At 53.4% G+C, this 19,148-nt stretch overlaps 6 protein-coding genes across 6 annotated transcripts; 3 read left to right on the top strand and 3 right to left on the bottom strand.

Annotated features, from left to right (window-relative positions):
- Positions 1–2,958: 2,958 nt before the first annotated feature.
- BDP55DRAFT_633509 (heterokaryon incompatibility protein-domain-containing protein) lies at positions 2,959–4,558 on the bottom strand (the record flags this gene model as incomplete). The annotated part of the gene is made up of 2 exons (XM_060572563.1): positions 2,959–4,170; positions 4,208–4,558. 2 exons carry the CDS (start codon positions 4,556–4,558, stop codon positions 2,959–2,961), a joined length of 1,563 nt encoding a protein of 520 aa, XP_060427902.1.
- A 2,088-nt stretch (positions 4,559–6,646) lies between these two features.
- On the top strand, positions 6,647–7,515 carry BDP55DRAFT_716808 (uncharacterized protein; the record flags this gene model as incomplete). Its single annotated transcript, XM_060578351.1, has 3 exons — positions 6,647–6,756; positions 6,843–6,906; positions 7,098–7,515. 3 exons carry the CDS (start codon positions 6,647–6,649, stop codon positions 7,431–7,433), a joined length of 510 nt encoding a protein of 169 aa, XP_060427901.1. The 3' UTR covers positions 7,434–7,515.
- A 37-nt stretch (positions 7,516–7,552) lies between these two features.
- Positions 7,553–10,358, bottom strand: BDP55DRAFT_695012 (N-acetylglucosaminyl transferase component; the record flags this gene model as incomplete). Its single annotated transcript, XM_060577418.1, has 7 exons — positions 7,553–7,861; positions 7,935–8,023; positions 8,074–8,535; positions 8,591–9,704; positions 9,756–9,919; positions 10,039–10,168; positions 10,239–10,358. The coding sequence occupies 7 exons, from the start codon at positions 10,356–10,358 to the stop codon at positions 7,553–7,555; spliced, it is 2,388 nt and encodes a 795-aa protein (XP_060427900.1).
- Positions 10,359–11,872: 1,514 nt separating this feature from the next.
- On the bottom strand, positions 11,873–12,509 carry BDP55DRAFT_633506 (uncharacterized protein; the record flags this gene model as incomplete). Its single annotated transcript, XM_060572562.1, has 5 exons — positions 11,873–12,012; positions 12,063–12,153; positions 12,242–12,315; positions 12,377–12,414; positions 12,469–12,509. 5 exons carry the CDS (start codon positions 12,507–12,509, stop codon positions 11,873–11,875), a joined length of 384 nt encoding a protein of 127 aa, XP_060427899.1.
- A 510-nt stretch (positions 12,510–13,019) lies between these two features.
- On the top strand, positions 13,020–15,943 carry BDP55DRAFT_633505 (uncharacterized protein; the record flags this gene model as incomplete). The annotated part of the gene is made up of 4 exons (XM_060572561.1): positions 13,020–13,382; positions 13,435–14,097; positions 14,150–14,340; positions 14,389–15,943. 4 exons carry the CDS (start codon positions 13,020–13,022, stop codon positions 15,941–15,943), a joined length of 2,772 nt encoding a protein of 923 aa, XP_060427898.1.
- A 718-nt stretch (positions 15,944–16,661) lies between these two features.
- On the top strand, positions 16,662–18,608 carry BDP55DRAFT_193500 (D-isomer specific 2-hydroxyacid dehydrogenase). The gene is made up of 4 exons (XM_060565891.1): positions 16,662–16,817; positions 16,883–17,226; positions 17,528–17,657; positions 17,791–18,608. Exons 2-4 carry the CDS (start codon positions 16,958–16,960, stop codon positions 18,550–18,552), a joined length of 1,161 nt encoding a protein of 386 aa, XP_060427897.1. The 5' UTR covers positions 16,662–16,817; positions 16,883–16,957; the 3' UTR covers positions 18,553–18,608.
- Positions 18,609–19,148: the final 540 nt, after the last annotated feature.

Below are 19,148 nucleotides of genomic sequence, written 5' to 3'. Positions count from 1 at the left end.
GCACTTGCACGTGGGTGGACCCGACAAAATAGCTCAAGAAAAAAAGCGTCAACGCCAGAAAGAAAGTGGACACGATGACCGAGTTGGAACGTTGGTCCCAGAGATAAAAAGGGACGCGGTGAGACGCATCATGGTTTGAAGGAGCGATAATGAGTTAGTTCAAGGCCTCCCTCCGTTTTGTCGCTTGCGTCGATTTGCATTTCATGTCGTGCTCCCTCCCTTCACTTCCCAACCGCTCTTCGCTTTCTTTCTTCCACTGCTCTTCCCATCTCCTTATCAAACTTTTCGTTTTTTCGTTCGAGTCGATGCCGCCGCCAACCATCTGCGAAGATGGGATGAAGTCAATCGAAGCACGCACGCATGCCTTGGCCAGCCCGGTTTCCTGTCAGGGACGCTTGCCGTCTGGCTGCACACACACCCCTTCCCTATACACCCCCGACTGTAAGTAGACGAGTGTTACGTGAGATCCCGGCAGCACCCAGAAACCTGGCTGGCGTGCTGGCGTCCACTGGCAGCGCTCCGATGGACGCTGCAGTTTTCTCGTTGCTGGACAGCTTGGCCCTACCGATGACCGACGGACGTGGCGATTCGTCTGCCAATGGGAGGTAGGGTCGCTCCATTGAGCCGACGTCCGAGGTTCCAGTGTCTGAGATGGCCGAGATGGGTGCGACCGCAACGCCGTAACCGTAATGTCGGGATCCACAAAAGGAGTATCTGCGAGATTGATTCAGCGTCAAACGTAAATCTAGCGTTTGTCAATCCCAGCTGTCGGTACGCGATACGCAGGTCGCTCGAAATGATGCGTGGGTCCGCCATGTCTCGGAGGTCGAGGTACCTATTACGGTTGAGCTTCACCCGTGGAGCGTCTAGGATCAGGCTGTGAGGTACCGCCATCCTACCATTGGGGGGTGAGGCCGACGCCGGGAAAAAATTCTTACTCCTAGCCAAGCTGCTGTTGCTAGTGCAAGCGCAAGCTTTGAGGGAGAAGAAACGCCGAAACGCACCGTTGGCGCTCACCATTCCGCTTCGCTACTATTGTCTCTCGATGCATGCCTGAGGCTACAGAGCCTCAAAAATGACGCATCATTGTTGTCTCTGTCTCTGTCAGGGTGTGCGTCTTCTGCGTCAATGCCAATGGTGTAGTCCAGGGCCTGGAAGCCAGTGGTGGTTGAGCTAGAGCTTGTGCTTCTGAATCATGCGTCCGAGTCTGACATTCCCATCGTATCTGAAATTGGAGGTCTCGACAAAAAAGCAATGATGTTTGCTTGTATCAACCATCTTTGATGATGCGGACTGATAAGACGCGGAAGATTGTTGAGCCCCTGGGTCAGGTGTCGTCAATTGATTGCTCAATGAGGGTGGTATCGGGATGATGGATGATGGAAGCTGACGGTGTCATGGTGCGATAACGGGACAGATGACCGTGAAGCCAAAAAAGACCCAAATAGTCCTTTCTTCCCTTCAAGGTCACGAGAGTCCAGAGGTTCTTCACCTCAGGCAAGTACAGATACGTATAGGTTCTTACCCTACTCCGTATCTTCCCTTGCTAGAGCAATAAGGTAGCTAGGGCTATTCGTTCTGTCATTCCTTCCTTTTCATTGTCCTAGAAGTCTAGTCTCTTTCTTCCTTCTCTCCTTCCTGTCTTGCCGGCAGTTTCTGCCATGGCTATTCCCTTCCCGTCTCTTTCCATGTCTCTGCCGGCCTGAGTTAGGTAGACGCCGTCTGGCGGCATGTCGTCGCCTTAGGCTCATGCTTCCATGCTTATTCCGCGGTGGCTGCATCATCAACCGAAACACCCGATGCCGCCCAGCGCGCCGAGAATCGATGAACGGGCAGGAACGGGATCGACTTGAGACGCCACATGCCCAAGTGGTTGCACGCACACCTGCCACACTGCACATCTGCAAGTCCCGGGGGTCCCTTCCGGGATTGGATTGAGTTGGAACACTGGAAGCAACCGCGGAAATAACCACCGAGCGCGACAAGGAGGAAACTGCAGGCGACCCCGAAGAATTACATTTGCCCGAAGGAAGGAGCTCGACTTTCGGCCGGGAATGAGTTGCATTTGGAAGGCTTCTAGTAATTCGCTAGATTCGCTACGACGTTCCATTCCTCACGCAAAACCTAGGCTCCCCTACCTCGTACCAGCCATTCGGAATATACCCAGACACGAAGCTCGACGCGCATACGAATACTTGGCGATTAATCATTTATTCCCCCCTTAGGAGCGAGCCCCTTTTGCTCCGAAGCGAAACCCCAGGCATCACTGCATCGACCTCGTTTGCCATTGCAGCCTCCGATCCAAAGAACCGTCCGAGCGAGGCTGTCAAGGCGTTCAACAAAGAGGAAAAATTTTTCAATCCGTCATTTCGGTTGGCGTCACCGCGACTGTCCAGATTCCAGAGCTCTTTACGGCTGGCCCAAGCTCCTTTCCCGATTCGACCTATTACGGCGACAATTGCTACTACTCCCTTTTGCGAATTGGCGGCTTTCGAACCCCCGATAACTTCCGTCGAGTCACGTTCTTTCATTCCAACAGAAATGACGATGGTGTACTTTGAACCTCACTTCTACGGCATCGAACGCTTCTATCTGCTCGGTACCTCTGACGAATCCCTCGACTCAGAGATTGTGAAGCCCCCAATAATACGCTGCGCACCTGGGCCCGTCATCTAAGGCAGGGAAAGCACCGAGGTCTTCGCCAACGATGCTCACATTTTCGAAACGGCCGCTCTTCCAAATGCCTTTCATGAACGAGCCCGTCCATGTACAATAAGGCGACGCAGATATCCTCACGACCTAGATCTCTCGCACAGATTGCGTACTTGCTGAACCGGCCCACAGTCTCCCGTCTCTCGGGACCATCGTGAATCCACGTGCACGATTAGTTGTCAACGCAAACCGACAGGGGACTCGGCTCCTCGAATGAAAACTCACCGTATTCGTCTGCTTGGCGGACTAGATATATGTGAAGCTCTTGGTACTCTTTTGACTGTACCGCATCGTGAGCTGTGACCTTGATGCTCGGAGTTTTGGCATACAGCTGTTCAACGTCGGGATACTGGAGCTGCCAGTAGTTAGATGCTCCTGGAAGTTCGTTGGATCTTGTTGCCAGAAAACGAATGCTGTCTGTTCGCAGTACCTATCTTTCCCCCGGTCCGACACATTGGATTCCGTATACGGCCATGACTTAGCTGCAATGATTGCTCCTGGTAGACTTGTCCTTGCCTGCGCGTCGTACTCATTCAACACGGAGCTTTCCCAGCTTAATGCTGGGAACCCCAACGAGTCGTCAACCAACTTACGACTGACCGGGAGGCCGACTGGGTTGAATCCCGCTGCCGACTCGTCGTACATCTCTGTAAGCAATGGCAACACTTTCGGGCAGGGTTTATGCATCCAATTTGACGTCCATGAAGGGATTTTGAAATTAACGGGCTTCTCCTCGACCGTTTCATCCATTTTATCGGCTTTATCGCTATCCTTGCCGACGTGGAACCAGCTGAGCAGTAACGCCGGAATCCCAAACTTTTGCGCAATCCACTTGGCCATCCGCATATACGCCTCTCTGGCAGACATCGTATAGTCCGCCATGATGCCATCGCTCTGCGTGCAAGATGTAAGCCCATACACGACAAACAGCTTGTCTCTGGGATCCGACGCGTGGCTATTACGCGCCAGGTCCAGGAGTCGGAGCAGGTCACTCGAGTTTCTATACGCCGGCGCTCGAAACTGGAGGACCGACGGCAGCTGCAGTACGTTCAACAGCCGCGGCTTCTCCTTCGTGTTGATGAGCAAGCCCCGATCCGCCAGCGAGGGGATCTGGAGCTGAGACCAAGGCACCTCGTACCTCCCGCAGATCAACGTCACCCGCCTGGCCAGCGCCACCTTTTGAAGGATCCAGGCCCGCGAGAAGTACCGCCGTGTAAGCAGCGTCTCCAACGCCTGCTGAAGCGCCAGCCGGGGCAACGCCCGGCTCCCTTCCCAGTCGCGGACCAAGTCCGGATCATCCAAGAAGCGGAAGAGCCCCTCCTCTTCGGGGACGGGTTGCCCGATATAGACCAGGACGCGCTGCGCGCGGGAGTAGATCTGCGACATCAGGCGCACCTGGTGACCCCTCTCCTCGACGTCCTGCTGGTTCATACAGACTGCGTCGATCCAGACGATCCTCTGCGCGCCGCAACGCCATCTCGCAGTTGGCTGTGACGAGGAAGGCGCGGCTGTCGAGGGTGATGCGCTGCGTCCAGGCCATGGTGCCGTTCTCGCTTGCCCAGGTGTATGAGATTGCGTCGTAGTCTATCATGGTGGAGGTGCTGCTTTGGCCGAGGGTACATCTGATGGGGTCGGTGAAGTCGCCTGATTCTAGGGTGAGGAGGCGGATGTCTGTTTGGGATTCTAGAGGCTTATAGACGGCGGCGTCTGTTGTGTTTCTGTCTTGTGTTTCTGGTGGTGTTGGTTCGACGTCGAGTTGGACGGAGCCGCAGCTGAGGCAGTTGGAGATGCCGCTGCTGGTAAAGACGTCTAGGCGGCGGCATGATGGGTCGTGCCAATCTGCCATGATGGCTGTAGCGTAGCTCCTCCTCGATATTCCGGTAGATTCCTTACGAGAATCTTGTTTCCGAAGTGTTTCTCGATATCATGAGAGTGTTATGAGCTTTGAGTGAGCAAGTGTAAATAGGCGCCATCTTGGCTGCATGTCAGATTAGGTCAGGCAGGCTAATCATTCGATGTCGTAGTCTGCCTACTGTGTAAGTTGACTCCAACGCAGATCATTTCTGAGCAGAGGCCGAAGGGAGCAGGATTTCTATCCATGGGCAATGTTGTATTCTTGCTACCGTTTTTCACATGCATATACGTATGCAGAACAATCTTGATCAAAACACTCCGAGTAATGTTGCCATGGTCTTACCTGAGAAATCAATCGTATACTTTCTATACAAGACCTCTATCTTAATCGCAAAGACTTATAACCAGCAGTTACACAAATTATCACTACAAACCAAAAAGAGTTCACCCCCCCGGTGGCGAATAGAGGCTACATCTCTTGGTGCTCATGCCGGGATTCGAACTCGGGTACTCTCGTATGCGCTGAGCCTGTCATCGAGTAGGCTGGTTGGTGTGAACAATTGATTGTTGGGCCATTAACCATTCCACCATCCACGCCACAGTTTGACCTGACCCCCGACCTAGAGGGCGCCTGCTGTGCTGGTGACAGAATCGGGATCCAGAGGGGGGTATATACCCTTCCCGGGAGTTCAGATGGAAAGGGGGCCAGGTGTGGAAGGTAGGAGGGGCACCTTGAGGGCCTTCTTTCCCGTCTCATGGGACCATAGGGAAGAAGGTACGGGGGCACTTGGTGGTTCCTTTTCATCCAAACTCTTCCAGCCTCTTGCCTGAAGGGTGAGGCGGTTCATGATCACCACCATTTCTTCCCATACCCGGACGGGTTAATTACCATTTGGCAAGGTACTTTGGTCATGCTTGAGAATAGGTCCGGCCCCCTAGAAGCATTTATCTAGCCATCTCTGCCTGCGCCGGTTGGATGACATGGGAACTCTGCAATAGGCTCTCCAGAGATGGCTCTGAAAGCTGAGCTACCTAAAATACCAGACGATAACACATTGAAATCAGACTGAGTAATAGCTTGACCTTGACAATCATTCGTCTACCCGACAGGTCTTTCCTCTCAAGATTTTCTGTGGCTTGAACTGCTTACTCTAAGACATAACGCCTCTAATCTCTTCAGAAATCAGTATCATTTCGCTACTACATAAACACAATCGGGGAAAATGACTTCATTTCAACCAGAAGGACACAGGCAAAACACGTGCGCTTGATGCTTCCTTTCAGGACAGCGTGAGGCCTCTGTTACGGGTGTACACACCTGATAGTCATGTCTGTTCCTCTACGCATCGACTCACCCCTTATTATGTACTATCCCTGGATGGCCATGACTTACCAAGCTTCATCAATTAATACTATGTATCGCCCAATTATCATCTTTCAACCATGGAGGCATGTATAATGCCGAATACGGTTCAAGTGCTGAGAGAGACGGTAGGTACGCTCTACTGCATACCGTATCTCTGATAGGAGATTGGGTACGTCAAATTCTGTAGGAGTTCCATATTCACTCTTCGGACAAGGATCAGCCCGATCTGCCCCTCCAGTCCTCCCTCATTTTATTGGTCACTAAACCGTAGGGTAAAGGGGGGCTCAGATGCCTTTGAAAAGCTCACGACTGCGATCTTACTATGATTTAACCTAGGCGAGCTAGAGGCGTCAGTTAAATCGACACGATATTGATGACAATAAGGTCACGAGTTCTTAGTACATCTACACGATAGTGGCGCCACGAGAGCAGTCTTGCACTGCTAAATGTAATTATCAGCCTCGTGAATACACAAATGCCACGCCAGCCCCGAGTCCCAGGCATGCCAGCCAGACACTAATGGACATCACGAGTACTATCTCAGCCAAGAATCACAACCACACCCAAGAAGCTTCTTCAATGTTCCCATGAGTAAATACTATACAGTATGAGACTATGCTGTCTAGTGAAAGAAGACGAACCCCCAGCTGGGACTCTTGCCTTGGGCTCTCGTCGCTATCACGGCCCAACCCCGTTGCAGTCAAACGATACACCATGACAGCAACACCTGCCTGTGTTCCCCGAGCGCCCTACATCTCTGTACCTAATCGTCATCTTTTGATCGTCACAACACCATCTACTCCTGACCCCCGCCTTGTCAAATGGTAAGATAAGGGCTTAAACCGAGTTCATAGTTTATCTCGAGGATAAACACCAAGATGACGGCTCCAAGTTTCCTCAACTTCAGCAGCCTCTGCAAGTTCCCTACACCCATCGATCTGGCCCGTCAAGTCCCCGAACCCGTTGACAAGACCGTAAAAAGGAGCAAACCTTCCCCCCCAAAAATGGCACCTCACACTCCCCTTAATCTACACAAACCTAACTAACCGCCAAACCAAAGAACCTTCTCGTCCTGCTCCTACCCCCTTCTTAACCCTCGGCTTGCAGATAGCCATCCTCACTTACCTTGAGGCCTAGCCATGATCAAAACCGAGACTAAAATCAGTCTCAACCCTTAACCCACACTGCCCTCTTCACCACATCCCAAATCTTGACACGCTACGTCCCATCCCCATCAACCCTCAGCCCAGACCAAGCCCGCGTCGCAATCTGCGACGATCTTCTCTTTGGCCTGTGGAATGGCCACCCTTTCAAAGTAAGTGAGAAGTATGGTCTTCGGGAGCTTGTGGTAGCGCCAGATTGGGGGACCGGGATGGAGTGTCTGGGGTATGGCGGGGATGACGATGAAGAAGAGGACCGCGATGATAATTTGCGGTTGAGTTACATGTTTGGGTTTGGGGAGGATTCGTGGGTTACTGGGGGATTGATGAAGATTAGATGATGCGAGGGCTGAGGTCAGAGCTATAGGAACGGCAATCGACGGTACACACATCACGAGAGACGAATGCGATAATTCCACTACACGACATTTTGCAGAAAAATAAACGTAAAACTTCATTTCTAGTGATGATACCTCGTCCTCCCCCCGCCCCCAATCCCCGTGGGATACCTCTTGCCATTCATCACAAATGGCACGGGCTTCCTACTAGGCTGCACCGTCGTGATGGCATCCCACATCTGGCGGAAACTCGCGCGGCGCGCGGGGAGCATGCTGTACTGTAGGCTGTACAGATTCTTGCGGTTGAGCGGCGGAACGAACTTGCCCGTCACTAGGCAGAGGACGACCGTGGGCGAGAGGTAGTGCTTGCGGATGCGGTTGCCCATCTGGAAGTACTGGTGGAACATGGCGCGGAAGGTGAGGGGGATGGACTGGTGGGCGGTTAGAACCGAAGTTGTACAGAGAATCGTGACCGCAAGGGAGTGGGGTGTGAGAACGACATACCTTGAGGTAGATGACGGAGGTCGGTGGCTCGTTGGAAGTATTATTAAGTCTATAGTCAAGGGTATCTCGAAGTTCAAAACGGATGCCGCCTGCCTTAGGTTAGCAAGGGTCTTATCATTGGTCTGCAGTTGATATTCACCTGGTAGTCGTCTCGGGTCCTTGACCCTCAACATCAGCGCAAAAAGGGGAAAATGGTTTAGACAAGAGAGAAGTGTATCAAAAACAGCCTTTAGCGAAATGATGACCATTCGTGCGACGGCAAAGTTCAGGTAGAACACCACCACTGTCGGAAGGAGGAAGAAGAGCAGAGTGAAGAGGATGGTGCCCACGAGCAGCTGGTCAAGGTCGTAGTCGCACGAGTCGATACGGTTGCGGAGGACGTTGTGCTTCTTGCCACGGAAGAGGTGAAAGAGCGAGATGAGTATTGTGAGCTGCCAGTGGTAGATCCGGGCGGATGCCAGGTAAAATGAGTAAATGTGGACGGTCAAGCTGGAGAGCAGGTCGGAGAACATGGCAATGGGCATGCTGGCGCCGGCGAAGCTGGAAAAGCCGATGAACCAGATAATGTGAGGCAATACCGGCTGAAGCGTCACGATGCAGTCTGCTCGAGTCAGTCATCTTCCACTCCTTGAAATTCTGGGCAATGGCAAACTCACTTGACCAGTAGTCAATGACCCAGAGAAATAGGTCTCCTAGAAAGAGGGCCAGCTCGCTATTCAGCTTCAAGCCTGCAGGCCATCCCATTAACCATGATATACTCCGTTGAAGCGCCTCGACCGTATACACCCTCAAAAGCTCGCTGATTGCATTGGCGGCCCATTCCGCGTTGTCAATGATGTAGGAGCCCAACGCGATACCAATGATGACATCGTTGGCGACGAGCCATAGGCTATTGTAAAACCGTATGTAGTCAGGATGACTGGTTGTGACGCTCTCCCAGTCATTCTTACGCTGTCGCAAAGTGGTGTACTGCATGGGCCAGTAGCAAAATTGCTGCAGCCGGATCTCTACTTGTTGCGCCGTTGCCGATATGTCCTTCAAAGCTAGGTAATCGTCCTTGAGTCGGAATTCCAAAATTTGAAGCAGTAACTCGGCGACCGCCCTGTGACCCATGAGCATGTACACAAACCCCCACTGTATCAGCGGAAGTAGGTAGAATATCAAGAGATCCCAGACGAAATTCCGCATCGACGTCGCATGCTCCACCACTCGCTCCGAGACGCTGAGGGATCGCTTGGGTCTGGTGCCGACCCGGGAGATATTCTTCTGCAACAGCTGCTCCAGCTCCCACGACCAGTTGATTTGGTTCACAATTTTTGGCAGAGCTCTCTCCTTTGGCGACGGAGACCGCTTGATGATGGTGTGTTGTTTCAGCTTTTCCACCAATTTTCTCCTTTCCTCCTTCACCTTCAGCTCCTGCCTCTCCTCTTCAGCCATATGTTCTGTCGGTGGTAGGCCAGGGGCCTCCTTATTTCCAAGCGCGAGCGAGATAGGGTTCAGCGAGATGTACTGCATTCTGCTAGGGCGCGGTCGGTCGTAGAGTATGATTTGTATGCTGAGGGCCTTTGCGCACGCGATTCGAGGGGACTTTGCGCCTGCTGGTGTGGTCGCTATGAAGAGGGAGGGATCGAGTACGACGGCTTCGCTGGGGTTCGTCAGGCCGAGAACGTGCATCGCATTGTGGCCGCATCGTTCGTAGATGCTATTGACGGGGTGAGGGGAGTTTCGAAAGAGAGTGCCGATCTTGAGGGCGAATTCGACATGGCCGGCCTGCGGGTTGGTCAATTGGTGAAAGAGCTGCTGGGCTAGGGGGTTGCTGACATCGACATCGTCAAGAATGGCCACGACGAAGACATCCAGGCTCGAGTTCCTCCATCCCACGACGACACCGGGCAGGTCGGAGCGCTGGATGTCCGTCGGCCAGAATATCCTCATTAAACCGTCATTTTCTGGCATGTCAGCCGAGGGCAGCGCGGGAGACGGCGCTCAAAAGGAGCCTCTCCGTCGCAACTGTTCCCTGGCCGAGACGCCAGCTCCGGTGGATCGGGGGTGCTGTGTCGAGTCCGTCATTAGCCAGATGCCTCTCCCAGTTGCGCAACCAGACATGTCTCAGCGGGGGGGATCGAATGGTTTTGTCGTACCAGGTTCGCCTCCTTGGTGGCCAATCGTTCCACGGGGATGAAGATGATGAGGTAGACGAAGGTTAAGAGCGCGAAACCTTTGGCGGCGCGTGTCTAGATATGTATGATAGGGTTAGAAGCCAGGCGGCGCAAGGCAGCTGAGCCCGAAGGAGGATCATCATACAATAACTCCGTAGTCCCAGGCGAATATGGCAAGCTCATAGAGACGTGTGACCAGATCCCATCGAGCGGTAATGTAGCCAGCTACGAAGATCCCAAGGCTGAGAACCGAGAGGGGGTGCATAGAATCGCTATTCCAATAAACAGTGCATGCCGAGGCTTGTCGCCAAGGAGAGGTGCCGGTGCGTCGTGGCGGAAGGGACCTAGGTTGAGCGTCGGACTGCGGACTCGGCGGCGGTGCTTGCGGGACAAGCGCGGGGGGTAGAGGGGGGTGGAAGCTTGGAAAGGATCGTGGGGTCGGTCGCAAGCTTGATTCGACGTGTCTTGGGGAGCTTTGGAGGAGGACGAGGGCCTGGCGAGGAGTGAGTTGGTGCGATGATTCGAGTCTGTTGATGTAGCACTGCAGTTGGTGTCGTGTTGCTTTGCGCAAAGATGTTCTGGAGGGGAGGAGAAGAAGGGACGTGGATTCGTGGAGGGATGTGGGCGTGGATACTGTCAAGTCTCTGCAGTTTGGACGGAGTGCGGATGCTGGACGCGGACCTTGGAAGGGCACGCCGCACAAGACAAGTCGGGACTGGTGAGAACCAGGGACAAGCTTCGCGCGCGCGGAGGGATGCGGCAAATCTGGGAATTTGCAATGTAATTCTTGGATGGACGGGACGGGGGGGGGGGGGATACAAGAGGTTTGGGCAACTTTGGCTGGAGGTACCTAGAGTCTACGGAGTACTTCGTACATAACCTTGAAGGTACTCAGTACTCCGTAGTAGAGAATGGAACCTGATGTCCTGACGTCTTGGGTAGTTAGTCCCTGTTGGCTTCTCTGCAGTGTGCCGTCCATACGCCTTCCAGCCTCCCAGGTTGCTCTGCCGCTAGCGAAATGTCTCGCTAGCGGGGGTCTCGCGTCCACTAAAGGAGACGGGAGATCTGGATATTCTTCCAGTTTTGGGCGAGGTCCAGTGGTCTGCAGGAGTTCCATTGCTGACCCGCGGGACGCAGTCAGAGGGTCTGACGGGGATGTGGGCGGTCTGGAACCTGGAACGAGCCCCCACCCAACTTGAGCTTGGCTTTTTGGGACTGGCCCACCTCCGGCCCATGCTTTAGTTTTTCGCTCTTTTTTAAGTGGCCTGGCGCGATCTGGCCGCGACGGCAGCAAATCTAACAAGATCACGTGGCTGATACTCCAAGGTACCTATTCCGTACTCGATACATAATTCTCGAATAATCCTATTCACATTTGGTTCAAGCTCTCTCATGCTTCCTAGCTCTGTATGTCTTCAACTCAATGTTTAAACAAGAGGCTTGTCGTGTTCGACGTGTATTTGGGTACCTCCTTGATCGTGCATCAAGTCGATGGAGACTTGGCGGTGATCTCAATATTGGCACATGTCCAGCATTGAACCCACGTTACACCGTTTACTTGCACAACCATCCAGAATTCCTTTCTTTTCCTCTTCCGTCTTGATCGCGTCACGGATACTCCTCCTCTGTGTGAGGTACCTCAGGTATCACGTGTTGTCTGCATCCCAGAAGCTTCTCTCGGAGAGATTCAAGCTTAGGCGTTAAGGTAGTGTCCACATTCAAGTCACCATGGAAATAGCTGGCGCGCGGACGCGTCATGGAAAAGCCAGGAAGAACAGATCATATTGGGAGAGTGCCGTCTCTAAACACTGCCACATTGTGCCCAACAAATGCAACCTTGAAAACGCCAAAGAAAACTAGCTTGCGAGATATAATGTCCGGAATTGAAATGCCTCCTGCACGAGTGGTCAGATTCTCCCCTTCATGGACACATTGCAGCAAGTAGGCATGCAGCAGCAGTAGTACTCACATTTACGTCCCATGTATGTCGCATCGTTGTCTTTTTGGTCTTCCCGTGCCTCGTCCAGCAGCTTGTCTATGCCGCGTTCCTTGAGAGCGACCTACCTGCCAGTCAGTCTTTGTGCTCTTGCTCATCGCTCACCCAAGCTTGGCTGTGAGAACTGTTATCGTCGCCGAGACTTTACCTACCGTCAAACACTTTTGGTAGTTCTTGAAAAGATCGGCGCATTCATTGTTGTCTGTGCCGGTGCCTCTTAGGTACTCTTCATCCTGTCGTTAGGTGGCTTCTTCGTCATCTATGTCATATGTAGGGAACCAACTCACTTTCACTGTACCATTTCAAGAAGCATGTATCGTAGCGCCTGTTGTAACAGAGTCAGCATCCAATTCATTGATCTCTTCTCAAGATAACTCACTCCTTGACTTCATTGCACTCGGGAGCTAAAGACGCAGACATGGTGGATAGTATTTTGTTGACGGAGCTCACGGAGGACTGTGAGGTGAAGTTGCAGGTTGCGGCTAGAAATGGAGGCAAAGTCGTCACAGGGGGGCTGAGTGCCTAAGGTCAGCGGCTTCCGCTGTAAGTGGAAGGCTCTTGCGTTCTCCCTCACCTTCACGGTCCACCTCACACTCGCCTGCTTCATTCTCTCCGGAGACAAATTGCAACTTCTTCTCAATCCCACAAAGTTCGAACATCCATACTGGTTTCCTGAATCTCCCTGTCCGTGTCGGATGAGACCGACCTCGCCATCTCAATACGAGTATCTCTTCCATGAGGTAAGGTACCTTCCAAGGGCGCCAAGCATCCAAGCCGCTTATCCATGTGTTGTTTATCGATTAGATAACAACTACAATCTTATCGGCCGGGGGCCTTTCATGGTGGGCTCTTTTTTTTTGTTCGATCGTCAAACTTCGCAGTGAAACCGCGACAGCCTCCACCAAGCCTCAATCCCGCTGCGCCAATACGATGACGTCTCCCCCGGACTTCAAGTCCCTCCAGGACAAGGTCCAGACTGCGCTCGTGGCTACCGTCAAGTCGGTCAACCGTGTCTCCGCCGAGGACCTCCCCTTTCAGCGCGCCGTCAACCCCAACGTCGGCGACGACCTCGACGCCAAAACCACCCGGATTCTCGAGCTCTCGACCGCCCTCCTCAAGTCAGCTGCAGAAGTCTGTGGACTCAACGCGCCCGATCTCGAAGATGCCGACGATGTCGACATGCGCTGGCGAAGCATCGTGGACGTCGTTGACTCAGTCTTGGAGAAGGCCGACACCTCTATTGACGAGTACACCGGAGCTTTGAAGAGGAAGGATGCGCCGGCTGCTGATGCCGTAAGTGCAGCCTATGATTCACACGGAAGACGAATATACTGACGCTACATAGGCCCCCCAAGCAAAGAAGCCCAAGACGGCTGGTGTCGTCCGCAGTGCAAACATCACCAAGCCCCAACTTCACTTCGATCAGCCGGTCGACAATAACGCTCAATGGAAGCCCCTCATTACCAAGAAGCCTCACGCTACGGTCCCTTTGGAGAAGAGCCTAATCACTAGCGAAACAGAAGAGGGATTTGTCCAGTACGACTACCAAACTTTCTTACCGTTGATATTTCCTAGAGTGCCAAGGTCCGACCAGGCCGCATACAAGGCCGCAAGCAACTCGCGCAGGAGCCTAAAGAAGCCACTGTTACTCGAGAATACTGACAGCAGGTCTAGATACAAGCATCCGTACGAAACCGAAATCCTCGAGGCGAAATACCCCGACCATATCTACGAACAAGCCGAGCCGATTCCATGGCAGCCCGTCGAAGGCACGGAAGCCATCTACGTCGATACATACGAAGGTGTTCTGAAAATGCTGAAGGACTTCAAGAAGGCCAAGGAAATCGCCGTCGACCTGGAACACCACGACTTCAGAACATACGTCGGACTCACGTCATTGATGCAGATTAGCACAAGAGATCAGGACTGGATTGTAGATACTCTGAAGCCCTGGAGACAGCAGCTACAGGTACTCAACGAAGTTTTTGCTGACCCCAGCATCATCAAGGTCAGTACTACTTAGCTAACTCACGCTTTCTCAACACAACTAACAAAACCAGGTCTTCCACGGCCCGTTTATGGACATGGTGTGGCTGCAGCGCGATCTTGGACTGTACGTCAACGGTCTCTTCGATACTGGAAGTGCATGCGAAGCGCTGCACTACCCTCAAAAGAGCTTGGCATTTCTTTTGAAGAAGTTTGCCAACTTTGACGCCGACAAGAAGTATCAATTGGCTGACTGGAGAGTGCGGTAAGTAAACCCCTGAAGTGGCCTCTCTGAGATACTGACACTGCATAGCCCCCTTTCAGAAGAGATGCTGTACTACGCGCGTTCCGATACCCACTTCCTGCTTTATATTTACGACAAGATGCGTAACGAGCTTGTGATGAAGTCAGATAGAGGTAACCCTAGCACGGATTACATCGAGATGACGCTTCAGAAGTCCAAAACTCTCGCACTGAGCCGCTATGGTGGTGAGGTGTTTGACCCCAAATCTGGCAAGGGCAGCAAGGGCTGGTATAACACCCTTCTGAAGCACCCTATGCCCTTCTCGGGCCAGCAGTTTGCTGTGTACAGAGCCATTTGGGAGTGGAGAGACGAGGTGGCACGGAAAGAGGACGAAAGTACCGCTTTCGTTATGCCCAACGGTATCGTTGGCGATATCGCAAAACACATGCCACCCGATGCCAAGGCTCTACATGCTCTGATACCGAATCACGCCTTCATCGCACGGAAAAACGTCACCGAGATTTGGAGGCGCTACCAGGAGGCACGGGAACGGGGCATCGACGAACCGCGTCTGTTCGACTTTTTCAAGTCAGAGCTCCCAAGGGCCGCTGCTAAGCCTTTGGCGGTGGTTGCGAACGAGGATGCGGTCGACGGGGCGCTGGAACCTGCTCTCTTGTCAGAGTCTCAGCTGTTCGGCCGCATGGCTCTGAGCTCGGCCTGGGAACAGCCGGCCTCTGTAGCCAATGGTCTTGGAGAGTACGTCATGCTCCCGTGGCAGAAGTTTGTACAGGATGCGAAAACAATCGTGGCTGCACCCGAGGAAGACGTGGCCATGGAGGGAGGCGTCGAGGCGGAAGCCAAGGCTGCTGTGGTCGCTCAACCCGCGGAGCCTGAAGTGGAGGAGGAATTCACCCTCAAGGCTGGCACGAAGCGGAAAGCCCCTGCAGCAGACGCTTCTGATGCTAGCGACAACGAGTCAGAGTCCGGCGAGAGCTCCATTGACATTGTCCTGGAGCGGCCAGAATCCGAGAGGAAGTCAAAGAAGAACGGCAAGACGGAGTCTGGCGAGCGTGAGGCAAAGGTGGCTGCAAAGAGGGCAGACAAGGTGGCGCGGTATACAGAAGATTACGACAAGGCCGCAGCCGAAGTACAACGCCTCGAGAAGGAAGTCACCAAGAACAAGGCCGAACCGGTAGAACTCGAGGAGGCGAAGCAGACGGCCGCAGAGAAGCAAAGAAAACTGCAAGGGTACCTGACAGCTATCAACAACCGCAAGTCCAAGACAGAGAAGAAGGCGGCAAAGAAGGCCGAGAAGGCCCAAAAGGAGGCGGAGAAGAAGGCGAAGAAGGAACAGAAGCGCGCCGCGAAGAAGGCCGCGAAGGAGGCGAAGAAGGCCGAGCAGCAGGAGGCTGAAGGTGCGGACTCTAGCGACAGTGAGGAGGAGGAGACGTTTGACTACAGCAAGGCCACATCGGTGCTCCATGCGAACAGGACGGGCAACCGCGGCAAGACGCACGTCAAGCCGACGTTTGACCCGTACGCGAAGACGGGTGACGAGCCGCTCAAGGGCGCGAGAAAGGCGCCGCCTCCGAGAGGTGAGAGGAGCGCTACGTTTAGGAAGTAGGATGTTGAGGTATATGATGGGTTTGCTGCGCGAGGGTTTGCAGTTTGATGGGAGTAGGGATACTTGGACGTGGGTGGACAAATTAGTAGCGTTACTGTCCTAGGCAAGAAATGCCTTTCGTGGACGGTCCGTCTAAAGTTAGGAACAGAACAAGAACTCTTACCAAAAGAGATAAATGATGCCGTCATTACCTGCATGTCTTGAGCAGAGCTCGTTAAATTGATCGAGTATTCTACGTGGTTACATAAAGACGAGCGCCTTCCGTGAGGGTCTCTCAGACATGTATGTGAGTAAGCCGCGTGATAAGCACGGAATTTCTTCCGCGGTCTGCCTGCCAGGCGTGTCTTCGCGAACTCTCCTGGCTCCCCTCGTATGAGGGCTTACCTTGGGATCTATGTGTGTGTGTGTGTGTGGATGTCAAAAAACAAGCCCGCCATCTCCACACCGCGCCCTTCCATCGAGTAGCAAACGCGGGCATGTCATACATGATGTGCCGATCTTATCGCGTTCCCGGTAGAGGGAAAATGCGGAGCAATTAGCACGGCACTAGCGAGGTTGGAACTTTGGAAGGGAGCGTGGGGAGCAAGCAGAGCGTGTGTTATGTCCGGACGTGCGTGGCCCCTGAGGCTCTTTTTCTTGCTTTTTGGAAGGTTTGATAAGATAACGTAAGTACGTAAGTATACCTATATCAACGCTGTTTCTTGGGATTGAGGTTGGGGGATTTTGACTTTCCAGCTGCGGGCTTGCATGTATAAAGTTGAGACGGCTGATTCTGTGTCACTCTTGAACGAGACCTTTTTAGGCTTTTGGAGAGTGAAGACAACGTTTATCGCGTGATCTTAACACGGGTTCATCTGAAGGGCATTAATTAACCGTAGGCATAAGACCCTCCCTTAAACGTCCATCATCTCACATCTCTATAGACTCACCATTACTCAGGGTCCTCATCAAGGTCCCCAAAGGGCAAAAAGCCAGAAGACGCCTCGCCATACCCAGAGGCCGATCAACGCAACAATGCCCGACCTCGCAACAGAAATTAAGAAGCAGTCACGCCTGCCCTCAGCCACGCACCACGTCATCGTTAAGCTCGAGACGATCCACGTGCCGCCTCCAGAGGTCAATGATGGCGACCTGGGAGAGAACGTGACGCACGAGGTTATCGGCTACGAGTATACCCGGCCCTCGGAGAGCGCTGTCGCGGCGGCGAGGGCGTGGCCTGCGAGTGTGCTCATTACAACGACTGTACCTATCAATAAGAGGACGCTCGGGGAGGCGCCGTATTTGTAAGTATTGCGGTGTCTTTTCTCTGGGTTATGGGAGGGCTGGTCTGGGAGGTAAGGGAAAGAGACTTCTGCTTCTGAGAGTGATGAAGCAGATGGGCAGATGGGCAGATGACTGGACCGAGTTGTCGGTTGAAGGATCGAGTGATTCTAACTGCCAGGCCAAGGAGCTCGAATCGGTGGGCAGCTTCTCTTCAGTTTGGAGCTGAGGAGTTTTCGATCTGCCTGCATCGAGCTTGCTTAGATCCGGCTCTCGAGATGGCTGGCTTGAAATAGAATAACAACTGACGACAAGGCGACGCAGAAAGTGTATCATCACTGAGACAGTGGGAACGGATCACATCGATCTGGAGGAGTGCAAACACCGCGGCGTGACCGTCATATACTCGCCCAACGCAACAGTCGAAGCCGTTTCCGAGCATGCCCTCGGCTTGGTAAGTCTCCCCTCTCCCTGTTGCCTCAACAGAAGGTGACACCAGGGAGGAAATGTTCTCCGATGTTAGAGTCACAAGCACTCGACTATAAGGAGTATGAAAGTCGTCACTGACCTTGGATGCGGGTATCCAGTACTTCTCATCCCGCAGACGCTTCGTGACGCTCCACAACACAATGATGGACCACGCCGAGGGCCGCCCGAACCCCTGGCGCGCAAAGGGGAGCATGTCCTCCCTCCTTCTCGACAGCGAGGGTCGCCCGCCGCATACCTGCGGCAACGAGGTGGTGGGGATGATCGGCTACGGGCCCATAGGGCAGCGCGTCGACAAGATGTGCCGAGCGCTGGGAATGGAAGTTCTCGTCGCTGCGAGGAAGAGCGATGCCGCCGGATCCGCTATGGACGGTAACGGGAACGGGAACGAAAATGGGCCCGCCGCCGCGGCCGCCACTCAGCCGAACGGCAACGGAGATACACACCGCACGCCCTTTGCGGAAGTCCTCCGCCGCGCAACAACCCTCTTCCTCATCGTCCCGCTCACAGCAGAGACCAAGAACCTCGTCGGCGAAGCCGAGATGGCGACGATGAGGCCTGACGCGGTGATTATCAACGTCGGACGGGGCGGGACCGTCAACGAGGCGGCGCTAGTGGCGGCGTTGCGGGAGGGGAGGATCTCGGGGGCGGCAACGGATGTTTATGAGGTTGAGCCGGCGGGGAGCGGGCGGGACAGCGTGTTGTTGGGGAAGGAGGCGAAGAGTCTGAATCTGACGCTGACGCCGCATCTGGCGTGGTGCGCTGATCAGACGAGGGTGAATATTCGGAGGGTTGTCGGGGAGAATGTGAGGTTGTTTTTTGGGGGTGCGAAGGGGAGTAACGTTGTGCTTGATATGCGATGAGACACATGGATTTCGTCGGGTTAAGGAATTGGGAGATGTTTATCACATAAAAGTTGGATGACTATTGTTGTTATAGTTCTTGACGTCTGAGTAGACGTCGACGACGTTGCGGTTAAGCCAAAAGATTGATGAGGTTATCCTCACCGAGGATCCTCACCTTCCACCCCAGATTGAGGCGCCCGCTCGCTGCAACACCCCACACTTTGCGACATTTAAATGCCCGAAGACGACCTCGCATCTCATTGGCGCTTTGAGCTGCTTCCAAGTGATGCCAAGCCATCTGTTTGATCCCCGGCGAGCCTCTAAGGCTGTTCGAGTAATATTCGATGTCAAGTATGAGTCTTGTTCATGAACATTCTACCTATTCGAGCTTGCGCCATCAATGGAATCGACCAAAGTCACATAGAGATGGCTTCAAAGCGGGAGAGAGTAATTCCAACGAGAAGTTGAGGATTAGGACGTGCGAAGAATGAGAAAGTACCCATAGGGTCAAAGATGATCGTCCTGAGTTGACACGCCATGCAAGCCTCACTTCTCTCTCATCTACTGTACCAAGCTCCGGGAGGCGTCGCATGTAAATTGTTTAGCAATGTCGC

The sequence above is a fragment of the Colletotrichum godetiae genome, assembly GCF_030913485.1.
Source record: "Colletotrichum godetiae strain CBS 193.32 chromosome Unknown BDP55scaffold_28, whole genome shotgun sequence".
Lineage (NCBI taxonomy): Eukaryota > Fungi > Ascomycota > Sordariomycetes > Glomerellales > Glomerellaceae > Colletotrichum > Colletotrichum godetiae.
This window is presented reverse-complemented; position numbering and strand designations above follow the sequence as displayed.